General features: G+C 37.6%; 1 protein-coding gene across 3 annotated transcripts in view; it reads left to right on the plus strand.

Annotated features, from left to right (window-relative positions):
* The window catches only part of PRKD3 (protein kinase D3), a 74,622-nt gene that overhangs the window by 4,861 nt on the left and 43,911 nt on the right, over positions 1–25,850 (plus strand). For 2 of the 3 annotated variants that reach the window (XM_029232459.1, XM_029232460.1), the window contains exon 2: positions 2,946–3,903. The exons of the other annotated variant lie outside the window; for it this stretch is intronic. In XM_029232459.1, the coding sequence (XP_029088292.1) occupies positions 3,616–3,903 (288 nt within the window). In that variant the 5' untranslated portion in view covers positions 2,946–3,615. The remainder of the gene's footprint in view (positions 1–2,945; positions 3,904–25,850) is intronic. 3 annotated transcript variants of the gene reach the window in all.

A 25,850-nucleotide genomic window follows, 5' to 3' on the forward strand; every position in this document is an offset into this window, starting at 1 on the left:
TTGAAGACCATTATTCTGCTTGGTTGTGTTAAGCATAATTTGTCACATGACATTGTTTTCAGCTTTATCTAGATATATACTCTTTATTATTTTTTTACATCAATATAGCTCTTAAAAGTGTGGACTGTAAAAATGAATACAGTGGTAACGTAAGCTGACTAGCAACCAGTATGCTGATTGATGCTGATGTGTTCTCAGTGTCCTGGGGGTTTATGTTTACATTAGTTCTTTTAGTCACCCATTATATTAGCAGCCATTATTAAACTCTTGGTTGATAACACCTCTAATGAACAGGTTCTAAGTCAGCATTTCTCCATTTCTATATTGCACATTTAACTTTTTGAACTAAATGTAAAGCTTTACTCTCATCATTGTTATAGTTCACTTGAATTTTAGTTTATTTCTCCCAGATTGTACAATCTGAGGATTTTATAAGCATGTCTTCCATGTCTTTATTATCTTATAAATAATCAAAAACAATATAGGGCCAAGGGCAGCGTTCCAGTGCACTCCCCTAAAGGCTTCTCTAAGTTGATACAGAGCAGCAAACTTAACCAACTACACTAACATCTAACTCATACTCAAACAACGTATTTACAAAAATAGCATGGAATATCATCTTGAAAATTGTTTTGGCCAGAATACACTAATTTTTTTTCTGGCTTTGCTAATTGTGTGATCTCGGGCAAGTACTTTAAGCCAGTTTTCTCAACTATAAAATGGGTTGTTGTGAGGATTAAGTGAGGAAACACTTATGGAATGCTTAGAACGGTGTCTGGCAGATAGAGCTCAATTACTGTGAGTTATTATTTCCTCCATCTAAAAAGGCCAATAACCCCTTTTTTAAAAGGTGTAAATGTAGCTGATTTGGCATTCAGTTTGAATTCATGCTGACTTCTAGTGATCATTATATTCTAAGTATTGGAAAACCATTTGCTTTCATAATCTATTCTCAGATTTGACTAAGGGTTAACATTAAGTTTATATGTCTGCAGTTTCTGAAATCACTTCCCCACTCCTCCAGCCCACAAAACTTGAAGCTGTTCTGACCCATCTCCAGCCCATGACTGTTTCTCTCTTTCTGAGCTCTTTCTCCAAGATGATAGGAGTCAGCTTTGTAATTGCACTAATTGCTTTAGCAATATGGAGTGCATTGCATCTGAACCCGAAGACTTGCACTTCCATAAAGATGTGTTAGTCCCTCGTATTCACGAGGCTCAGGTTTCAGTTCTCAATGCTCTTCCACAAATTTAGTTTAAAAACTCAGAGAAAGTAAGCAAAAGACAAGTTGAGCAATTGTGCCTTCTCAGTGTGCTCTCTCAACCTTAACATCCTCTCTGAGCAGTGATTCTCTCAGTTCCTTGTTCTTTCAGAAATGGTATGTGATTGTGGAGACAGCACTTGGTAGGAAAGTATGAAACTTGGGTCCTGATTCCCACTCCACCTCTTAATGGCCATTTGATGCTGGGCAAGTTACTTTATCTGCTTTTGCTTCCGTTAACTCATCTGCAAAAATAATAAATAATATTTGCCTTGTCAAATTCCAAAGAGATATCATGAGATAAAGCATATAAAACATTTACAAGATGTTAAGTGCTGTACAATATAAAATGGGTTAAAATTACTTATCTGAATGTAGTTCTAAAAGCTTTGTTATCTTTAAGCAGTTTTTTTCTAAGCCATACTTTTTCTTGAACTTGCTCATTCCTAATACTATATCTGTATGTTTTTGCTCTTCTGTTATGTTCATCCTCATTTATTTAGCCCCATTAACTACTTTCCAGAGTCATTCTGCAACCACATTGGATGCTTCACTCTTTTTTATCATTAGACTTGTTTACAGGTATATGGATGGAATTTAAATTGAAAGATCCTTCTCTTGTGAGCCATTTCACTTAGCCATGGGGTCGTACTTTTAGTTTTTGAACTGTCCTTATGTAAAACTGTGATACATATGTAACTGTGCTTAGTGTTCTCTTTTTCACTTTCAGAAATTTTTTATGACAAGATCGCTTTTTCCTATGTTCCTGTCTTAAGTATGTCTTTTACACTTCTTTGTGTGTCATATAATTGTGTTTAGTATATGCTTCCTTAGTTTTCTGAAAGAAACCTGCTTAGATTTAAACTTTTAATATAAAAAAGAATACTCTTGTCTATGTTAGGGCAGTATTATACATCTTTTGTATGGCCAAGTGGTACTTTATTTCTATGACAATGTCAGTTTTACTTTTTTTTTTTTGTCCCTTCTGTTTTTGTCATAACTCAGTTGTGTATTTGTGGAATAAAAGTGTTTGACCTTCAAGTTTTAGGTATTAGTGAGGAATAGCAGGGTTTTGTTTTTTGCTCTTTTTTTTTTTTTATCAGGAGGCTCTCCCTGAAATCATGGGCTCTGATAACTAGACCAAAAATAAAAAAGGCTACCCATTAGGATTTATTGGTGAATTATAAACATACAGCCAAAACATATCATTTTAAAAAAGCACAAGGATTCTTTTTTTAAATTAATTAATAAATTTTATTTATTTTGGCTGTGTTGGGCCTTCATTGTTGCACCCGAGCTTTCTCTAGTTGCAGTGAGCAGGGGCTGCTCTTCGTTGCAGTTGTGCGGGCTTCTCGTTGCAGTGGCTTCTCTTTTTGCGGAGCGTGGGCTCTAGGTGCGCAGGCTTCAGTAGTTGAGGTGCACGGGCTTCAGTAGTTGTGACACGTGGGCTCAGTAGTTGTGGCTCGCGGGCTCTAGAGTGCAGGCTCAGTAGTTGTGGCGCACAGGCTTAGTTGCTCCGCAGCATGTGGGAACTTCCTGGACCAGAGCTCAAACCCATGTCCCCTGCATTGGCAGGCAGATTCTTAACCACTGGGCCACCAGGGGAGTCCCAAGGATTCTTGCATTTTTAAAATAATGTTAAGTGAGTATAAAATATTAAAAGTTTCTAAAAAATTTCTTCCAGGCTACCTACATTTCAGAAAGCATCAACTTTTCTTCATGGGCCCATTCACCAAGTGGAATATGCCTGTACTATTTTAAAAAGCCTTTGTGCTTAATCCTGGAAAAATTTGCTCCTCCAAAATGAAAATGAGGACATTTGAGAAGGTGATTTAAGGTGTGGACATTTGAGAAAGTGTCCCATTAGATCAAGGAACCAAAGGATAAGTACTGAATAGACTAATCCTAAACACTTTTTATTTTTTAAACTAGGAGGATTTTATTTTGACAGAAAAACAACTTTTATTCATTATGTATTTTCTGAAATTAAAAGAGAGAGACAAGAATAGACTTAAAAGAAAATAGATGAAGATGTTTAGTAAATAAACAATGTCAACTCTCTTCTGATGAGGATAATTCAGTGATGTTAAATCCTTCCCAAAACCCTGGTTGTGGTCCTAAAGACAAGACTCTTCTTTGATGGGACTGATATTAAGGGAAGTGGGACCTTTTGTATATTCAACTCACAGTTGTAGAACTTGCCATCATCAGCATGAGTGGCTTAAAAGAGGAAATAAAGAAGCTTTCAACTAAATCTGAAAGTACAGTCATTTTTTTACCACTGTGATTTTAAGGCCTCTTCATAACCATTGAAAAAGAATTGACAACTGTTTTAAAAGATTAAAGAAAGGCAGATGTCTGCAAACAATTCTCCTCCATCATCCCAGAAGTCTGTAATACCTGCAACTCTTCCTGCTGTGCTTCCAGCTCCTTCTCCGTGTTCAAGTCCTAAAACAGGACTCTCTGCGCGGCTCTCTAATGGAAGCTTCAGTGCACCATCACTCAACAATTCCAGAGGCTCAGTGCATACAATCTCATTTCTACTGCAAATTGGCCTTACACGGGAGAGTATTACCATCGAAGCCCAGGAACTATCTTTATCTGCTGTCAAGGATCTTGTGTGCTCCATTGTTTATCAAAAGGTACTGTGCATGCTATTTATGTCAGTAGTTTTTCTAAGTAACATTGTTTCTACTGCTTTTCTGTAAATTATACATGCAACAGTGAGTTAACACGTATGGATCAATCAGTTGTTTATATCTTAATTCTGAGCATTGGGAGAGAGTCCTAACAGACTAAAAGCCTAAAGTCTGAAATTTCAGAATCTAACAGCTGGAGCCTATATCCAGGCTTTAAAATACTGCTTATTCAATTCATCTCTTTAAGAGTAGGAAAAGCAGTGTAAAGTCAAGAGGACTTAAGCAGTCTCACTTGTTTTCAGAGAAAACAGTCAGGAGGTAGAAGGCACAAGGCATCAAGGGGGCTTACCAAACGGATGAGACACAGCTGCTGCTGAGTCCAGGTCCATACCTCGTTCTTCCTAGGCCCCCTGTATGCTGCCCTTTTGTCCCCTTTAGATCCTGATTTCACCTAAACTGCCAGAGGACCACACTCTCTCTGTCTCTTAAAAATTAGGTAAATGAGCTGTAATATATATCAGAATAGAAGAAAAATTTTAAATTTAAAATCACCCTCAAATTTTAAATTGAGGCTGATTTTATTTTGCTTCCAAATCAACTCACCCCCTGCCCTGTACCATACCATTTTTTAAGGAATCTTAGCTAAATTTCTTTAATAATCTTGATTTGATGCATGAGCTGGTATGTTCTATGTTTTGTCATAAAACTGTATATAAGTAGTATGAATTGGTTACATTTTCTTTTTAATGGACCAAGCCTATGTTTCAAACAACTTAGTATACTTTATGTTTTAAAAATCCTATCAGTAAGATTAATGTGTTTGGATAATGCTCCTCATCTTACTGTTTTTGTTTCAGTTACTTATGCTTTACATGGTTTGTCATTATCTTCTGATGTAGAAGTAATTAACAGTCAAAAAAATGTTATGTGGTTTGTGAAAATGACCCTTGTCTCCTTTGTGTTAACAGTGACTTATCTATTTAAATGTGACCAAAAGTAATTTTAGGTATTCTTTTGTAGATCTGTAGAACCATCTTTGTGTCTTTAAGTATCTTTGCTTTTAATTTCCCTTTCATCAGATGGTAACAGATGTTTTAATAAATATTTTTGCAACTAGGTTTTTAATTTAATGGTAAGATTTTAACTTAAATACAATTTGTAACTTTATTGTCTCTCTTTTTTTGAGCCCATAGAAAATCATAACTAATGTTTTGGTAGAGTCTATATTATTCAGTTTTCAACCTTTGGAAATTTGACTTAGTTCTTATATTTATACAGAGGCATACTGATTTTCTACAGGATCACTTTAGAATTAATGTTACTTCCTCATTAATATAGATGTGAGAAGTGGGTCAGATGGGTCAGGTTCTTGGGAAGCTAGGTTAAAAATCATAATCTATGAAAAATTCTAGTGAAGCCAAGGAAATAAACAAGATACGGCTCAAGAAAAGATAATTCAGGGTGAACTTTATGCAAATATAAAATAGAATTATTATGGAGATAGCCAGCATAAAATGAATATCATGGTGAACTGAATTTGAATCAATATTGTAGTGATATGGGGATGTGCTTGGCAAAAATATAAAACATGTATGTGACATAATCTTATTACACACTCCTTTTGACATGTGCTAGAATCCTAACTGTTGTTTAAGTGTAGTGAAAAAGAGTATTGAGCTTGTAACTAGGTCAGCTGTATTGTTTTTTGTTTGTTTTTGGCCATCCCATACAGCTTGCGGGATCTTAGTTCGCCAACCAGGGATTGAACCCAGGCCCTCAGCAGTGAGGGCACAGAGTCCTAACCACTGGACCGCCAGGGAATTCCCAGCTCTGTTGTTTATTAACTGCATACCTTTGTGTGATTTGACTTCTCTGTATTACATTTCCACATCTATCAAATGATTGAGTTGGGATGATTTGGTTTTTTTTAATAAATTTATTTATTTTATTTTATTTTTATTTTTGGCTGTGTTGGGTCTTCGTCACTGCACGTGGGCTTTCTCTAGTTGCGACGAGCGGGGGCTACTCTTCGTTGCGGAGCACAGGCTTCAGTAGTTGTGGCACGCAGGCTCAGTAGTTGTGGCTCGCAGTCTCTAGAGCACAGGCTCAGTAGTTGTGGCGCACGGGCTTAGTTGCTCTACGGCATGTGGGATCTTCCTGGACCAGGGCTTGAACCCATGTCCCCTGCATTGGCAGGCGGATTCTTAACCACTGCTCCACCAGGGAAGCCCGAGTTGGGATGATTTCTAGTGTGTAATTCCAGCTGTGAAATTCTGAATCATTTAACCTAAAGTTAAGTCTTCACTCTAGAGACAGATAAAGGAGAAAGGAATTTCAAGGAATGATCTACTCAGGTCCTAACTGGAAAGAAATCTTAAGGGAACCAACTCAGATTCTGGGGTTTGATAGAGAGGTTTCATGGAACCCTAACTCACCTGGGAGATGGAAAAACCATGTCAGAAGTTCTTTTCTTTTTACATTCTCTCTTAGATTCTTGCTTGCTAATCACTTACTTCCATTACCTACACATGCATAGCTCCAGATTAACTCCCAGGACTCTGATGGGCACACCTGCTTTTCTTATTTCTGTTCTTAGTAAATACATTTATTGAACCTTTTAAAGATAGAGCACTGGTTAAATTTTAAGAAGTAGATTAACCAAATGTCCCTTCCCTCAAAAAACTTATAGTCTGGTAAGGGAAACATTTACCAGAATAAAATATGAGAAGTAGAAAGTGAAGTTAAAATAAAAAGTGCTCTTCTCAGGTTGATAAAAGATATGAAAGACTTCATATGAAATGTGACATTTCATCTGATACTTAAAGAATGAGTAAGATTTCAGTGATATGGGAGGTAAGGAGTACATACCAAGGCAAAAAAATCAGGATGAGCAAAGATACAGGAGGGGAAAGGAGGAAGAATATAATTGACATTTATTGAGTACCTGCTGTATGTCAGGAGCTTCGCACACCGTTTCTGCTTAATACTTGCAACAAGTTTTGGTGCATCTCACATAGTTAATGTGAGTTTTTTTTTTCTTGTGATGAGAATTTGTAAGATCTGTTCTCTTAAAAACTTTCAGATATAAAGTATTGTTAACTGTAGTCACCATGCTGTACATTACATTGCCTGAACTTACTTATTTTATAACTAGAAGTTAGTACCCTTTGACCACTTTCACCCATTTCCCCACCTTCTACCCTTTGTCTCTAGTAATCACCAGCTCTGGTTTTTCCAGATTCCACATATAAGTGAAATCATACAATATTTATTTTTCTCTGCTTGACTTATCTTACTTAGCATAATGCCCTCAAGGTCCATCCACGTTGTTGCAAATGATAGGATTTCCTTCCTTTTAAGATTGAATAGTGTGTGTGTGTGTGTGTGTGTGTGTGTGTATATCACATTTTCTTTATCCGTCTGTCGATGGACACATAGGTTGTTTCCACATCTTGGCTATTGTAAATAATGATGCAATAACATGAGGGTGCAGATTTCACTCAAGATAGTGATTTCATATCCTTTGACTGTATACCCAGAAGTGGAATTGCTGGATCACATGGTAGTTTCGTTTTTAATTTTTTGAGGAACCTCCATGCTGTTCCATAGTGCCTGCACCAATTTACATTCCCATTAACAGTGCACCAGGGTTCCCATTTCTCCACATCCTTGTCAACATATGTTATTATCCTTTTGACAGTAGCCATTCTAACGGGTGTGACGTGATACCTCATTGTGGTTTTGATTTACATTTCCCTGATGATTATTGATGGAAAACTTTTTCATGTACCTGTTGGCCATTTGTATGTCTTTTTTGGAAAAATGTTTATTAAGTTCCTCTGCCCACTTTTTAAAATAATAAATTTATTTATTTTATTTTTGGCTGCATTGGGTTTTCGTTGCTGTGCGTGGGCTTTTCTCTGGTTGCGGCGAGTGGGGGCTACTCTGTTGCGGTGTGCGGGCTTCTCATTGTGGTGGCTTCTCTTCTTGCAGACCACGGTCTCTAGGTGTGCAGACTTCAGTAGTTGTGGCACGCGGGCTCAGTAGTTGTGGTGCACGGACTTAGTTGCTCCGCGGCATGTGGGATTTTCCCAGACCAGGGCTCGAACCCGTGTCCCCTGCATTGGCAGGCAGATTCTTAACCACTGTGCCACCAGGGAAGCCCTCCTCTGCCCATTTTTTAATCTAATTGATAGGTGGTTTTTTTTTTGTTTTGTGTTGTTTTCTTTTGATATTGAGTCATATGAGTTCTTCATATATTTTGGATATTAACCCTTTATCAGATATAAGATTTGAAGATATTTTCTCCAATTCCAAAGGTTTCCTTTTAATTTTTTTTTTTTTTTTTTTTTTTTTTTTGGTTCCCGGGCCTCTCCCTTTTTTTGCCTCTCCCTTTTGTGGCCTCTCCCTGTTGTGGCCTCTCCCGTTGCGGAGCACAGGCTCTGGACATGCAGGCTCAGCGGCCATGGCTCACGGGCCCAGCCGCTCCGCGGCATATGGGATCTTCCCGGGCCGGGGCACGAACCTGTGTCCCCTGCATCAGCAGGCAGACTCTCAACCACTGCGCCACCAGGGAAGCCCCTCCTTTTCATTTTTTAATGGTTTCCTTTGCTATAGAGAAGCTTTTAGTTTGATTTAGTCATACTTGTTTATTTTTGCTTTTGTTGCCTTTGCTGTTTATGTCAAATCCAAAAAATCATTGCTGGGTTCGATGTCAAGGAGCTTACCCTCTTATGTTTTCTTCTAGGAGTTTTATGGTTTCAGATCTTATGTTCAAGTCTGTAGTCCATTTTCAGTTGATTTTTGTGTACAGTGTAAGACTGGGCTTCAGTTTCATTCTTCTGCATGTGGCTCTTCAGTTTTCCCAGCACCATTTATTGAAGAGACTGTCCTTTCCTGTTGTATATTCTTGGCTCCTTTGTTGTAAATAAATATGTACGCATGGGTTTATTTCTGGGCTCTGTTCTGTTTCATTGATTTAATGTGTCCATTTTTATGCCAATACCATATTGGTTTGATTACTGTGACTTTGAAGTGTAGTTTGAAATCAGAGGCATGATGCCTCCAGCTTTGTTCTTCTTAAGACTGTTTTGGCTATTTGGGGTCTTCTGTGGTTCCATACAAATTTTAAGATTGCTTTTTCTATTTTTGTGAAAAATAATCATTGGAATTTTGATAGGAATTGCATTGAATCAGTAGATCATTTTGGGTAGTATGGACATCTTAATATTCTTTCAGTTTGTGAACATAGAATATCTATTTATTTGTGTCTTCTACAATTTCTTTCATCAATGTCTTACAGTTCTCAGTGTATAGGTCTTTCACCTCCTTGGTTAAATTTATTTGTAGGTATTTTATTCTTTTTGATACACCTGCATGTGAGTTTGTTTTTTTTTTCTGACTGCGTCGGGTCTTAGTTGAGGCATGTGGGGTCTTTGTTGAGGCATGCGGGATCTTTCGTTGCTGTGTGGGGGCTTCTCTCTAGTTGTGGCATGCAAGCTTCTCTCTACTTGTGGCGTGCGGGTTTTTCTCTCTCTAGTGGTGGTGCGCAGACTTCTCTCTAGCTGTGGCATGCGGGCTTCTCTCTAGTTGTGGCGTGTGGGTTTTTCTCTCTCTAGTTGTGGTGCGCAGACTTCTCTCTAGTTGTGATGTGCGGGCTTCTCTATAGTTGTGGAGTGTGGGTTTTTCTCTCTCTAGTTGTGGTGCACGGGCTCCAGGGTGCATGGGCTCAGTAGTTTGCGGCATGCAGGCTCTCTCGTTGAGGCGCATGAGCTCAGTAGTTGTGGTGCACAGGCTTAGTTGCATGTGGGCTCTCAGCTCCCCGACCAGGGATGGAACCTGCATCCCCTGCATTGGAAGGCGGATTCTTTACCACTGGACCACCAGGGAAGTCCTGAGATGGCTTCTAATTTCTCTTTCCAGTAGTATGTTATTAGTATATAGAAATGCAATTGATTTTTGTATATTGACTTTGTATCCTGTAACTTTACTGAATTTTTAAATTAATTTTAACAGTTTTTTTGGTGGAGTCTTTAAGCTTTTCTATATATAGTGTCACATCTTCTGCAAATATACAGTTTTGCTTCTTCCTTTCTGATTTGTATGTCTTTTATGTCTTTCGCTCGTCTAACTGCTCTGACTAGGACTTCCAGTAGTATGCTGAATAAAGATGGTGAGAGTGGACATCCTGTCTTGTTCCTGATCTTAAAGGAAAAGTTTTCAGCTTTTCACCATTGAGTATGATGTTAGCTGTGGGCTTGTTAATATATGGTCTTTATTATTTTGAAGTACATCCCTTTGAAACATCCTTTCATCCCTGGAATAAATGCCACTTGATGATGTGTACGATCCTTTTAATGAATTCAGTTGGTTAACATTTTGTTGAGGATATTTATGTATATGTTCATCAGGGATATTAGGCTGTAATTTTCTTGTAGTGTCCTCGTCTGGCTTTATTATCAGGGTAATGTGGGTCTTGTAAAATGAGTTTGGAAGTGTTCCTTCTACTTCTATTTTTTGGAAGAATTTAAGAAGGATTGGTATTCTTATTTAAATATTTGGTAGAATTTACCAGTAAAGCCCTCTGGTTCTGAGCTTTTGTTTGTTGAGAGGTTTCTGATTACTGATTCAGCCTCCTTACTATTAATTGATCTATTCAGATTTTCTATTCCTTCATGATTCAGGATTGGTAGGTTGCATGTTTCTAGGAATTTATCTACTTCCTCTAAGTGTCCAGTTTGTTGGTGTGTAATTGTTCATAGTAGCCTCTTATGATCCTTTGTATTTATGTGTATCAGTTGTAATGTCTTCTCTTTCATTTGTAATTTTGTTTATATGAGTCTTCTCTCTTTTTTTCTTGTTTAAGTCTGTATAAAGGCTTGTCGATTTACTTATCTTTTTTAAAAACCAGCTCTTAGTTTCATTGATCTTTTCTGTTGTGTTTTAGTCTCTATTTCATTTATTTCCACTGTGATCTTTGTTATTTCCTTCCTTCTACTACTTCTTGTTCTTCTTTTTCTAGTTCCTTGAGGTATAAAGTTAGGTTGTTTATTTGAGATCTTTCTGTTTTCTTTTTCTTTTTGGCTACATTGGGTCTTCGTTGCTGTGCATGGGCTTTCTCTAGTTGTGGTGAGCGGGGGCTGTTCTTCGTTGCACTGCATGGGCTTCTCATTGAGGTGGCTTCTCTTGTTGAGGAGCATGGGCTCTAGGCGCATGGGCTTCAGTAGCTGTGGTTCGTGGGCTCTAGAGCGCAGGCTCAGTAGTTGTGGCACACGGGCTTAGTTGCTTCACGGCTTGTGGGATCTTCACGAACCAGGGCTTGAACCCATGTCCCCTGCATTGGCAGGCGGATTCTTAACCACTGCGCCACCAGGGAAGTCTTGAACGTCTCTTTGAGGGGCACAATTCAACATTCCATTTCAAAATAATTTTGTATATGGTAAGATAAGAATCAAACTTCATTTCTTTTTGTAGGACATCAGATTTTTCCAGGACCATTTGTTGAAAAGACTATTTTTCCCTTACTCAATTACTTTAGTACCTTGGTTGTAAATCAGTTGACCACATATATCTTGGGCCATTTCTGAACACTGTTTTGTTTTATCGACTTATGTGTCTGTATCCTTAAACTAATTCCACATTGTCTTGAATTCTTTAGTTTTATAAAGACATGATGTCAGGGCATAAATCCTGCAACTTTGTTCTTTTTCTTCGAAACTATTTATCCCAGTTTGCGTTCTTTGCATTTCCATATAAATGTTTAAATCAGCTTGGTGATTTATACATAAAAGCTTACCAGAATTGTGTATATCATTTTTTATCTGTGTTTCATGTTTTTGATGCAGTTTTAAATGGGGTTTTTAAATTTTCTAATTTCTTTTTTTTAAAAAACGTCTTTATTGGAGTATAATTGCTTTACAGTGTCGTGTTAGTTTCTGCTGTATAACAGGGTGAATCAGCTATATGCATACGTATATCCCCATATCCCTTCCCTCTTGTGTCTCCCTCCCACCCTCCTTATCCCACCCCTCTAGGTGGTCGCAAAGCACCCAGCTCATTTCCCTGTGCCATGCAGCTGCTTCCCACTATCTATTTTACATTTGGTGGTGTATGTATATCAATGCTACTCTCTTACTTCATCCCAGCTTACCCTTCCCCCTCCCCATTTCCTGAAGTCCATTCTCTACATCTGTGTCTTTATTCCTGTCCAGCCCCTAGGTTCATCAGAACCATTTTTTTTTTAGATTCCATATATATGTGTTAGCATACGGTATTTGTTTTTCTCTTTCTGACTTCACTCTATGACAGACTCTAGGTCCGTTCACCTCACTACAAATAACTCAATTTCGTTTCTTTTTATGGCTGAGTAATATTCCATTGTATATATGTGCCGCATCTTCTTTATCCATTCATCTGTTGATGGACATTTAGGTGATTCCATGTCCTGGCTGTTGTAAATAGTGCTGCAATGAACATTGGTGGTAAATGTCTCTTTTATTTTTTTTTGCGGTACGCGGGCCTCTCACTGTTGTGGCCCCTCCCGTTGCAGAGCACAGGCTCCGGACGCGCAGGCTCAGCGGCCATGGCTCACGGGCCTAGCCGCTCCACGGCATGTGGGATCTTCCTGGACCGGGGCACGAACCCGTGTCCCCTGCATTGGCAGGCGGACTCTCAACCACTGCGCCACCAGGGAAGCCCAATGTCTCTTTTTGAATTATGGTTTTCTCAGGGCATATGCCCAGTAGTGGGATTGCTGGGTCATATGGTAGTTCTATTTTTAGTTTTTTAAGGAACCTCCATACTGTTTACCATAGTGGCTGTATCAATTTACATTCCCACCAACAGTGCAGGAGGGCTCCCTTTTCAACACGCCCTTTCCAGCATTTATTGTTTCTAGATTTTTTGATAATGGCCATTCTGACCGGCATGAGGTGATACTTCATTGTGGTTTTGATTTGCACTTCTCTAATAATTAGTGATGTTGAACATCTTTTCATGTGCCTCTTGGCCATCTGTATGTCTTTGGTGAAATGTCTATTTAGGTCTTCTGCCCATTTTTTAACTGGATTGTTTGTTTTTTTGATATTGAGCTCCATGAGCTGTTTGTATATTTTGGAAATTAATAAACGTCTGTTGTTTGATTTGCAAATATTTTCTCCCATTTTGAGGGTTGTCTTTTTGTCTTGTTTATGGTTTCCTTTACTGTGCAAAAGCTTTTAAGATGTTTCATAATTGAATAAGTAAAGAAAAGAATCCATATGAAGCAGTATAGTATGGTAGTTAAAAACATGAGTTTGCGGATCAGTAAAATTTGGGTTTGTCTTTACAACTTACTAGTTGTGTAACCTTGGTTTCTTATCTGGAAAACGAGGCTAAAAATAGTACTAATTTCATGGTTTTGTGTGTGTGTGTGTACGTGTACATTAAATGATATATTTATAAAACGCTTAGTCCAGCACCTAGCACGTAGTAATCACACAGTAAGTGTTAGCTTAACAGTAATATTATTTATTAGTCTGATCTTTGTGGCTTCTAAACTAAACAAACAAGCAAACAAACAAAACTTTAACCACGCTGTACTTTGGGATCCTTTCCCTTTTGAGAGCTTATAAGAAACTAGTGGTGATCCAGAAATAGCTGAAAGCTACTACCAGTTAAGTTTATGTTAACTTTTGGTTTTCTGCTTTATGGAATATACATTTGTGTCATAATCTATTTTCTACTGTGTATAAGACAATTGATTCCTTTCTTGATCTGTATGGGTAAATTCTTCACAATTTCATATTAGCTCTACTAATGCTTCTTTTTATTGATGCAGAAAATTGGAGGTTAATGATATATCAATTCTGTGGTTTATTTAATCTTCTGTTCTTGGTCTGTATGTGTGAGTTTCATGTGCAGTCTTAGCTCCTGAAAACCTGTGACTTTTGTCTTCAATATTGTAATACATTCCTCAGGGGATTAGTTTCTTTAGATTAATGTGATTACAGATGTGATTTCAGAATCATATAATTTTGAGTTCAGCTGATTTAACTAGTTAATTACTATTGTTGAGCAGTAAGTGAGCAAACATGCTTTTTCTATATTTCTATACCCTTAGGCTATTACATCTAATATAATGGAATTGAGATATTCCTTATTGTATAAATATTCCCAAGGACTGAACTGCCAGAAAGAGCCTATAGAGCAACTATAAAGGTATAGGGAGAGGAGCGTTCATTGAAACTATGTAAGATCTTTTGATATCACAAGAGGGACATGAAAACTAACCAAGAGTACATAAATATTTCCATTAGGGAAAAAGTGATTAAAAGTATTTATTGATAATTATCTTAAGAAATAAATGAATACAACTACAAATAAAATTAAAAATTTTTCTGAAATATTTAAGAAAAAGGCTTTGTGAAATAAATGTAGTATCATGTTTCTGAAAAGGAAGGCTGATAGTATATAATTTTTACTCCCCAATTTAAATTATTTTTTCCTTTCAGATTGTTATTGGGATTCTTTTTACTCTGACAATGTTTCTCTAAAGTTTATCTGGGAGAAAAAGTAGTCAAAAGCATTAAGTTAAAAATCTGAAAAATAAGAGAGAAAGGGAAGAGAAAAACTGCAATAACTGAAACCAAATACTGCTAAAAGCAGTAATAGATCCATGGTACATTTTAGGTACATGCCAAGGGAGGCATGAGAAAAAAAAAGGAATCATTTTTCAGAAATTTGTGTTTAGAAAACTCATTAAGCAGTTGAAGGTCCATAAACATAGACCTCCACTTAATACCTGACACCAAGATAAATTTCAGAGGATTTAAAGGTTACATATGAGCATTCAAATCAAAGGAAAATTAGAATAAAGTAGAATTGAATATTTATCAAACTTATAATAGAGAGTGGGTATTTCACTTTCAAAACAATAAAAGGAAACAAAAAGGAAAAGAACAGTTTGCAGATTTGAATATTCCAAGTGTAATATTTACATATGTAAGAATAATAAAAACAGAAATAAGATGGGGGAAATACTACAACAAGTATTATATAAAGTTAATATCTGTTCTGTAAAGAGCTCATATATTTGTAAGAAAAACACTGGTCTCTAAATATTTGGTCAATTGATAAAAAAATATATTTCACAAAGATATTAAATTAGTAAACAAGCATGTGGGAAAATGTTCAAAATAGTAGTAATAAATAAACATTAGGTATTATGTGCTCAATAAGGGGAAAAGTGTGATTGGTATTTCCATTATAGGTCAGGGTATGGTAAAACCTCATAGAAATAGAGAACAATCAATGATTCCAGGCTTATAAAAGTTAAAAACTGGATCAATTTCTAACTAACACAGATAATATAAACCATATACACTGAGATTTTTTTCCCCCTCAATGAATATATCTCTGTAACCAGCAAATCATTGATTGTTGAACTTTGCTTAAAACTTGGATGTGGGGCTTCCCTGGTAGTGCAGTGGTTGAGAGTCCGCCTGCCGATGCAGGGGACACGGGTTCGTGCCCCGGTCCGGGAAGATCCCACATGCCGTGGAGCGGCTGGGCCCGTGAGCCTGCGCGTCCAGAGCCTGTGCTCCGCAACGGCAGAGGCCACAATAGTGAGAGGCCCGCGTACCGCAAAAAAAAAAAAACAAAAAAACTTGGATGTGACCAAAAGTGATCACTCTTTGAATTCAGTCCAGTTTCATGACACATCCTGAGGGTGGAGTGGGTGGAGTTTCTTTTGTTGTTGTTGTTGTCTTTAGCTTAAGCCAAAAAGTTAGCTTCCTTTTTTTGAAAATTTGAAATGCTTCCAACATTTATGTTACACTGAGGTTGGTTCTGTTTTACTCCTCTTTCTATCCCTCCAACTGCCTTATACTTAGTAGACGTTTGTTAAAAGACACATTCTACCTGCTTTTACTGCTAAAAACATGATACTGCAATTAATCTGTGGTGCTAATTACTTCCCTTGATGAAATAACGTATAGTTAGAGCCACAAAGAAAAAGGAATGAGCCGATAAGCACCAGTGTTCTTTTCCATCCTGTGTCATGTATCAGCACCTTAGTTTTGTCCAGCCTGCTCCCACTAGTTTAGATGGTCAGATATTTAGTTTCTAGAACTCTTTTCTGGGATTGTGCAAAAGGCCAGGTTCTTCTAGAAAACTCTGAAATTCGCTAACTTATTCACTCTGAGAATACCAGTGAACTTCATCCTTATTCCTTGTAAGAATGTAGATTAGGACAATTTTATTGGCAAATACTACAGCCCCAGTATCTAATTTTAACATATAAGATTAAATTAAAACAGTAGGTCTCAACTGGGTCGACCCCCCCCCCCCCCCCCCCCCCCCGCTCACCAGGGAGCACTGGGCAGTGGCTAGAGACGTTCTGTTTTTGTTGTCTCAGCTATGGGGAGAGGAAGTGCTACTGGCATCTAGTGGATAGAGGGCAGGGAGGCTGCTACAGTGCATGGGAGAGCCCACCTGCCCGGCCCACCCCCCATCCCAGCAAAGAATTATCTGGTCCAAAATGCCAGTAGTGCTGAAGTTGAAAAACCCTGAGTTAAACTATAGAGAAATAGAGTTTATGAGTTTGGAGAAATCGAAAACTTCTGTTAGTAATATTGTAGGGTCTTAGTAAATTAGTGATAACCAATGTCTTCTAGATGTGAATTGTAGCTTGAGAGCTTTAAAATAGGATTTCCAGTTTGGCTTGGGTGTGTTTGTTTTAAGAATATTACACCGTTTCCATTATGAGTATGGATATAGTTAAACAATGGAAGGAAGTTTTTAACCTGTGTATATTAGATTTCTGTATCTTCATATTGGTTTATAAAGCAAACTTAACAACACACGGAATCTCTGCCTTCTAGGAGTTTATAAGCTGAAGGGAGTGTTTTTTATACTGATGAAATCCAAAGAACTGGTAGAACTGGCATTCAGGAGAACAAGAAGGCAGACACTAGGAGCAGTAGGTAGAAGTGGGATTGAGCCAAGCAGAAATTGGCTGATCAGATCTCTGCCAGGAGGCCACTACCAGAGAGAGAGTCAGATTACAATGAGCAAATCAAAACTGAGGGAACATGCCTTGCCCATCTAAGAAGAGAGTGTTCATGCATGGATTCCCAGTGTCAAAATTACATTAGCATTTAAATCTGTTATTTTTTGTTACTGGTGTGTATTTTAAAAAGATAATAGTAATCCAAGAGAGAGGTAACAGTGTTTTCAGATCAGAGAGACACATGCAGGTTAAGATTTTGATTCTGTAACTTTCTTATTTTTTGTGATTATAGATCCTTTCTTCCATCATTTGACTTCTAATCCTGATTAGTAATGCAAGGGTCATAATACCTACCTCAATGTTAAAATATAAAGCCCTTAATACATCGTCTGGCACATAATTAGTACCTTCAAAATAGTAATATTCATGGTTTTAAAATCTCTTGAAATCTGGAAAGATCATTGATCCTGTAGTGTTTTTAAAATTTTAGTAAATACCAAAGCATGTATAGCGTTCATGCTATACACGTGACAGTAACTTTGCTTTACTCTTGCCCTTTGATTTTAGTATTTAGCATATAACAAACTTAAAAATAGAGTTGAAATATTCACTTAATAGAGGAGTGGGGTTACTTGTTTTAGGAATTTTGAGGAAATTAAATGAGATAGCCTATGTCAAGTGCTTTGCATAATGCTTGATGCATAGCAACTTTTACACTCAATGAATGTTAGCTTCTTACCTTGATTTCACATTGCCAAGAGGCTTAGAAATACCACTATAATGCTACTGCTATTGTGTTTGCTGAATGAAGATAGTAGATGTAATTGGAGTAGGAGAGGAAATTGGCAGACAGCAATTCATTTTAAGCTATAATGATGTTTACTGAAATTGAAATGATTCTAACTAAAGCTGACGGTTTGTTTTTAACTGATTTATTTAAAACATTTGTTTTTAGTTTTGACCATTTACATGACAGTAGACCTGAAGGCTCTTTATGTATCCTAATTTAGGAGGATTTTGGTCTATACTTTGACTGAATACATTGTCTCTGCAGACATGGTGTAATTTTCAGGTCCTGCCAAAATAAGAGTGAAAGCCCCAGCTGTATTTTTTGTGTTCTAGAAACCAGTTGTCATTCTCTGTTTCCCCCCGCCCCCCCGCCCCGTTCTTTGCACTACAGCTGTGTCGCAGTCACTAGGTGACATACTACTCTTTACCCTATCCCTACATTTTTTTGTCTTGGCAAAACAGTGTCGGGCAACCATTAACTAATCTGGAGCCTCAAACTGGAAGAAGGATTTTTTTTTAAAATTCTGCTGGGTATTCAGGTTAAGACCTTGACTAGAATAGAAAGTTCCAAGAAGTTCGAATTAAAGATAATCAGAACTAACTGAAAAACAAAGAAAAAATAAAATGAATGTTTTGGATTGTGTCAAAGAAAATGGTATTAAATGAAGCAACTCCTCTGGAATGCCATATTTAGAAAATCCTGTTGGAGATTAATGATGAGATTCAGAGTCCACATTGAATAATTTTCTCATTGGCTCATCTAGACTTTAGTGCCTTCTATCTGTGTATAGAAACAGAGTCCTTGAAATTCTTCTCTTCAATTAAATACTTTACTAAAAAGTGATGTTAAAGTAATAATTATATTTGTTTCTGAGAAATACTTTAGTGTTAAATTAGTTTACCTTTGCTCAGTAGGCAACAACTTTTTTCAGTAAGTTCCGGTTAGATACTAAGTTCTGGGTGCTGGGCCATCAATAGGGAACATTGAAAAGAGATTGTCCTTGCCTTCTTGGAGGTTATTTACTATGATCTGTTTTATTATTAGAAAGACTTACTGTGAAGATTTACTTGGCATCAAATGACTTTAGTATTCAACCTTTCAAATTAAGTGAACATAAAAAAAACCTGTGCTGCTGGAAATGTTCTATATCTTGATCTGGGTGGTGCTTACATGGGGTAGGGGGATGTAGAGTTATCTATCTTCTAATTAACATTAGTGTACTTTGCTCATTATACTTAAGTTAAAAATGCTTTTTAAAGTAAATTAAATGTACAGTAAAACTCCAGTGGTGGGACTTCCCTGGTGGCACAGTGGTTAAGAATCCGCCTGCCAATGCAGGGGACAAGGGTTCAATTCCTGGTCCAGGAAGATCCCACATGCCTTGGAACAACTAAGCCCACGAGCCACAACTACTGAGCCCACGTGCCACAACTACTGAAGCCCATGCACCTAGAGCCTGTGCTCCACAACAAGAGAAGCAACCGCAATGAGAAGCCCGCACACTGCAACAAAGAGTAGCCCCCACTCGCCACAACTAGAGAAAGGTTGAGCGCAGCAACGAAGATCCAAAGCAGCCAAAAATAAATTAAAAAGAAAAGTCCAATGGTTTTCCATTGCATTTAGAATAAAACTCATATTCCCTTTTTAAAAGTGTATAATGATAAATTATATGTCAGATAATGTTAAATTCTGAAGCTGTTTTGTTAATATGTAAAAATTGTATTTGACCAAGTAGAATTAAAAAGTTGGAAACTTCCTACCTCATCTAACATATTTTATTGACAGAATTTTAATGGCGTGAACTTTAAACTGTTCACATTAAATAACTCAAAATATAGTGTTGCTTGAAGGAATTTTTTTACTTAGGATAAGTATAAGTTAATACCATAAAAAATAACTTCCACAAAATGGGCATAGAAAGATAAGATGATCTGTTTTTTATTCTTGAAACCATCTTTAATGCATAAGCAAAGACAGACAAGTCTAAAGTGGGCAAAGTGAGTGCATAAGAAAGGGGTGAGCATTTGATAACTTATGAAGTTCTGTTACTTTCCCACATGGACTGGGAACAGACTTCATTTTGCACAGTCAAGAGAAGTCATTGGCACAGTGATGGGGGGGGGTGGGATTTGGAAAGAGGCCAAACTAAAGGTCTCTTTTGCTTCTGCCCTGCTAGCTCTTTTACTGTTTCTTTCATTTCCTCTTCTTTTAATCAAGGCTGAAATAGGCTAGGGAAGGAAATATAGGCATGTCTAGTTTTCAGAAGGTTATCACCTTACTTCCACATTTTCCAGCCCCTCTATATTCTTGACCCCGTTTTTCCCCAGAGCAGTGTTTCTCAACTTCAGCACTGTCAACATTTTGGGCCAGAGAATTCTTTGTTCTGTGTAGTGTTCATTGTAGTATGTTTAGTAGCATCCCTGGCCTGTACCTACCAGGTATCAGTACCACAAGTTGTAACAACCGAAAGTGTCTCAAGACATAGCCACGTATCTTCTGGAGGGCAAAATCACCCCAATTGAGAACTACTGCCCTAGAGGAATAAGCTAAATAAATAGCCAGTGACAATTGCTGAGAGATACTAAGCTTGTTACCACCTCTGCTGCTTTTCTAATCTTGGTCCCTATTACAAGCAGCTTTTTTCCTCCCTCATGAGAAAAGGGTACTTAGAAAGCATTATACCATTTTATTAGGTAAGACTTGTATTCTGGAATGATTAATAGAAGGGAGCCCATTGAAAATAGAAATTCACAATGTAATCAAGAATTGATTTTCATTAGTATGGTAACATATTTCTTCCTCTTAAAAAATTATACAACTGAAAGGGGAAAAAAGTTCCCCTTTGTTCTTTATTGTGCTGGAGGCTGGCTTAGGAAAAGAAGCCATTATCTTGAAAAAGCTCTCTTTTTCTGTATAGGGTATTTTACTGGCATCAGATCATTTTGAGAAATTCAACATATATACTGCTAAATATACAGGGATTTTGTTTGTGTTTTTTGATATGTTGTTCAGGCCTTATTAAGGATCTCCCACACAAAGAGAAACATTCTGAGGAATGGTTGGATTTGGTGTTTTAAAGATCATCAATCCATGAAATAGGCAAATATGAATAGCCAATTTACAGAAAATATAGCTGTTTCTTAAGCATGTGAAAAATGCTCAACTTCACTTCTTATTAACACTATACTGAAATACATTTTTTACCTGAAGTCAGCAAGTTCGGTAATATACTTGCTATGGACTGAACTGTGCTCCTCTTCCTTCTCAATTCATATTTTGAAGCCCTAACCCTCAGTGTGACTATATTTGGAAATAGGACTTTTAGGAGGTAATTAAGGTTAAATGAGATCGTAAGGGTGAGGTCCTAATCCAGTAGGATTGGTGGCTTTATAAGAAGAGAGGAAGAGAGAAAGAGATCTCTCTCCCCCTCCATGTGCATACTCCGAGGAAAGGTCATCTGAGCACACAGTGAGAAGACTGCTGTCTGCAAGCCAGGAAGAGGGCTCTCAACTAGAATTTGACCATGCTGGTACCCTGATGTTCAACTCCAGCCTCCAGCAATATGAGAAAATAAATTTCTGTTTTTAAGCTGTTCAGCTATGGTATTTTGTTATGCAGCCTGAGCTGACCAGTATAATACTGTAAAACAGTATGTGGAAGAAACAGACTTTTTTTTTTTTTTTTTGCGGTACTCGGGCCTCTCACTGTTGTGGCCTCTCCCGTTGCGGAGCACAGGCTCTGGACGCGCAGGCTCAGCGGCCATGGCTCACGGGCCTAGCCGCTTCGCGGCATGTGGGATCTTCCCGGACCGGGGCACGAACCCATGTCCCCTGCATCAGCAGGCAGACTCTCAACCACTGCGCCACCAGGGAAGCCCTTAATTTATTTATTTATTATTTTTTAGTATAGTTGATTTATAATGTGTTAGTTTCAGGTATACAGCAAAGTGATTTGGTTATACATATATATGTATGTATCTATATTTCTTTTTTTTAAAATTCTTTTCATTGTAGTTTATTACAAGATATTGAATATAGTTCCCTTTGCCATACAGTAAATCCCTATTGTTCATCTATTTTATATATGGTAGTGTGCATCTGTTAATCCCATACTCCCAATTTATCCCTCCCCCCCTTCCCCTTTGATAACCGTAAGTTTGTTTTCTGTGTCTGTGAGTCTGTTTCTGTTTTGTAAATAAGTTCATTTGTATTATTTTTTAGATTCCACATATAAGTGATTATATATTGTCTTTCTCTGTCTGACTTCGCTTAGTCCATCCATGTTGCTGCAAATGGTATTATTTCATTCCTTTTTATGGCTGAGTAATATTCCATTCTGCCTGTCTGTCTATCTATCTATCTACCAACCACATCTTCTTTATCCATTCATCTGTTGATAGACACTTAGGTAGCTTCCATGTCTTGGCTTTTTTTTTTTAAATTTTATTGGAGTATAGTTGATTTACAGTGTTGTGTTAGTTTCAGGTGTACAGCAAAGTGATTCAGTTATACATATATATATATATATATTCATTCTTTTCCAAATTCTTTACCATATAAGTTATTACAGAATATTGAGTAGAGTTCCCTGTGCTATACAGTAGGTTTGGCTGTTGTAAATAGTGCTGCTGTGAACATTAGGCTGCATGTATCTTTTTGAATTAGAGCTTTGTTTTTTCCACATACATGCCCAGGAGTGGGGTTGCTGGATCATATGGTAACTCTGTTTTTAGTTTTTTAACGAACCTCCATAGTGGCTGCACCAATTTACATTCCCACCAGCAATGTAGGAGGGTTCCTTTTCTCCACAACCTCTCCAGCATTATTATTTGTAGACTTTTTGATGATGGCCATTCTGACCAGTGTGAGGTGATACCTCACTGTAGTTTTGATTTGCATTGCTCAATAATTAGCGATGTTGAGCATCTTTTCATGTACCTGTTGGGTATCTATATGTCTGCCTTGAAGAAATGTCTATTTAGGTCTTCTTCCCATTTCTTTCCTTTTTTTTTTTTAAATTAATTTATTTATTTATTTTTGGCTGTTTTGGGTCTTCGTTTCTGGGCAAGGGCTTTCTCTAGTTGCGGCGAGCAGGGGCCACTCTTCATCGCGCTGCGCGGGCCTCTCACTATCGCGGCCTCTCTTGTTGCGGAGCAAGGCTCCAGACGCACAGGCTCAGTAGTTGTGGCCCACGGGCCCAGTTGCTCCGCGGCATGTGGGATCCTCCCAGACAAGGGCTTGAACCCGTGTCCCCTGCGTTGGCAGGCAGACTCTCAACCACTGCGCCACCAGGGAAGCCCTTCTTCCCATTTCTTGATTGGGTTGTTTGTTTTTTTGATATTGGGTTGTATGAGCTGTTTGTATATTTTGTACATTAAGCCCTTGTCAGTCCCTTCGTTTGCAAATACTTTCTCCCATTTCGTAGGTGGTCTGTTGTTTTGTTGGTGGTTTCCTTTGCTATGCAAAAGCTTTTAAGTTTGATTAGGTCCTGTTTGTTTATTTTTGTTTTTATTTCTATTGCCTTGATAGATGACTTAAGAAAATGTTGTTACAATTTATGTCAGAGAATGTTTTGCCTGTCTTCTCTTCTAGGATTTTTATGGTGTATTTAAGTCTTTAAGCCGTTTTGAGTTTATTTTCGTGTGTGGTGTGAGGGAGTGTTCTAACTGTATTGATTTACATGCCGCTGTCCAGTTTTCCCAGCACCACTTGCTGAAGACACTGTCGTTTTCTGCATTGTATATTCTTGCCTCCTTTGTCAAAGATTAATTGATCATAGGTTTATTTCTGGGCTCTCTATTCTGTTCCACTGATTCATATGTTTGTTTTTGTGCCAATACCATCCTGTTTTGATTACTGTAGCTTTGTAGTATTGCCTGAAATCTGGAAGGATTATGTCTCCAACTTTGTTCTTTCTCCTCAGGATTACTTTGGCAATTCTGGGTCTTTCGTGGTTCCATATAAATTTTAAGATTATTTGTTCTAGTTCTGTGAAAAATGTCATGGGTTATTTGATAGGGGTTGCATTAAATCTGTAGATTGCTTTGGGTATTATGGACATTTTAACTATATTAATTCTTCCAATCTAAGAGCATGGGATATTTTTCCATTTCCCTGAATCAACTTCAGTTTCGTTTATCAATGTTTTATAGTTCTCAGCAGATAAGTCTTTCACCTCCTTGGTTAGGGTTATTCCTAGGTGGTTTTTTGTTTTTTTGTTTGTTTTGATGCAGGATTTTTTTGAGGCAGTTTTTTTTTTTTTTTTTTTGCTTTGATGGCTGGCCTTTTTTTTTTTATGCAATTTGAAATGGGATTTTGTTTTTTTTTTTTTACTTTCTGATACCTCATTGTTAGTGTAAAGAAATATAACAGATTTCTGTATATTAATCTTGTATCCTGCTACCTTGCTGCATTTACATATCAGTTCTACTAGTTTTTGTGTGGAGTCTTGAGGGTGTTCTATATAAAGTATCATGTCATCTCCATATAATGACAGTTTTACCTCTTCCCTTCTGATTTGGGTACCTTTTATTTTTCTTGTCTGATTGCTGTGGCTAGGACTGCCAGTGTTGTGTTGAATAGAAGTGGTGAGAGTGGGTATCTTGTCTTGTTCCAGGTTTTAGTGAGAAGGCTGTCAGCTTTTCATCATTTAGTATTATGTTGGCCGTGAGTTTGTCAAAAATGGCTTGTATTTTGTTGAAATATGTTCCCTCTGTATCCACTTTGGCAAGAGTTTTTGTCATAAATGTATGTGGAATTTTATCAAATGCTTTTTCTGCATTTATTGAGATGATCATGTGATTTTTGTCTCTACTTTGGTGATGTGGTGTATCACATTGATAGATTTGAAGCATCCTTGTGACCCTGGAATGAATCCAGCTTGATCATGGTGTATGATCCTTTTTCTGTGTTGTTGGATTTGGTTTGCTAATATTTTGTTGAGGATTTTTGCATCTATGTTCATCAAAGATATTGGCCTGTAATTTTCTTTTTTGGCAGTGTCTTTGTCTGGTTTTGGTATCAGGGTGATGATGGCTTCATAGAATGACTTTGGGAGTGTTCCCTCCTCTTCAGTCTTTTGGAAGAGTTTGAGAAGGATCGGTATAAATTCTTTTTTGTATGTTTAGTAGAATTCCCCGGTGAAGCCATCTGGTCCTGGACTTTTGTTTGCAGGGAGTTTTTTCAATTATAGATTCCATTTCACTTCTAGTGATCAGTTTGTTCAAATTTTCTGTTTCTTCTTGATTCAGTTTTGGCAGGCTGTATGATTCTAGAAGCTTGTCCATTACTTGTAGCTTGTCCCTTTTTCTGGCATATAAGTGTTCATAATATTTTCTTATGGTATTTTGTATTTCTGTGGTATTGGTTGTTATTTCTCCTCTTTCATTTCTTATTTTGCTTATTTGGGTCCTTTCTTGGTGAGCTTGGCCAGAGGTTTGTCAGGTTTGTTATCCTTTCCAAAAATTAGCTCTTGGTTTTATTGATTTCTCTATTGTTTTGTTTTAATCTCTATTTTATTTATTTTCTCTCTGATCTTTATTACTTCCTTCTGCTGACCTTACGTTTTCTTTGTTCTTCTTTTTCTAGTTCTTTTAGGTGGAAGATTAGGTTGTTTAATTGGGATTTTTCTTGTTCTTTGAGGAAGGCCTGTATCGGTATGAACTTCCCTCTGCTTTTGCTGCATCCCATAGATATTATATGGTTGTGTTTTCATTGTTGTTTTTCTTTTTTTTTTTTGCGGTACGTGGGCCTCTCACTGTTGTGGCCTCTCCCGTTGGCGGAGCACAGGCTCTGGACGCGCAGGCTCAGCAGCCATGGCTCACGGGCCCAGCCTCTCCGCGGTATGTGGGATCTTCCCGGACCAGGGCTCGAACCCACGTCCCCTGCATCGGCAGGCAGACTCTCAACCACTGCGCCACCAGGGAAGCCCGATCCATTGGTTTTTTAGTAGCATGTTGTTTAGTTTCCATTTCAACGATTACATGTAGACTAAACAACATGCTACTAAAAAAACAATGGGTCAACAATGAAATCAAAGAGGAAATTTAAAAATGCCTTGAGACAAAGGACAGTGAACAACCACAAAGAGAGACAAAAAAAAAACATGGATTCTTATTATATTACTTATAAGTTGGTATAGCCTCTGTAAAGAGCATTTTGGCAATGTCTGAAA

The sequence above is a fragment of the Monodon monoceros genome, unplaced genomic scaffold (genome assembly GCF_005190385.1).
Source record: "Monodon monoceros isolate NGI ecotype Baffin Bay Population unplaced genomic scaffold, NGI_Narwhal_1 Super_Scaffold_19, whole genome shotgun sequence".
Lineage (NCBI taxonomy): Eukaryota > Metazoa > Chordata > Mammalia > Artiodactyla > Monodontidae > Monodon > Monodon monoceros.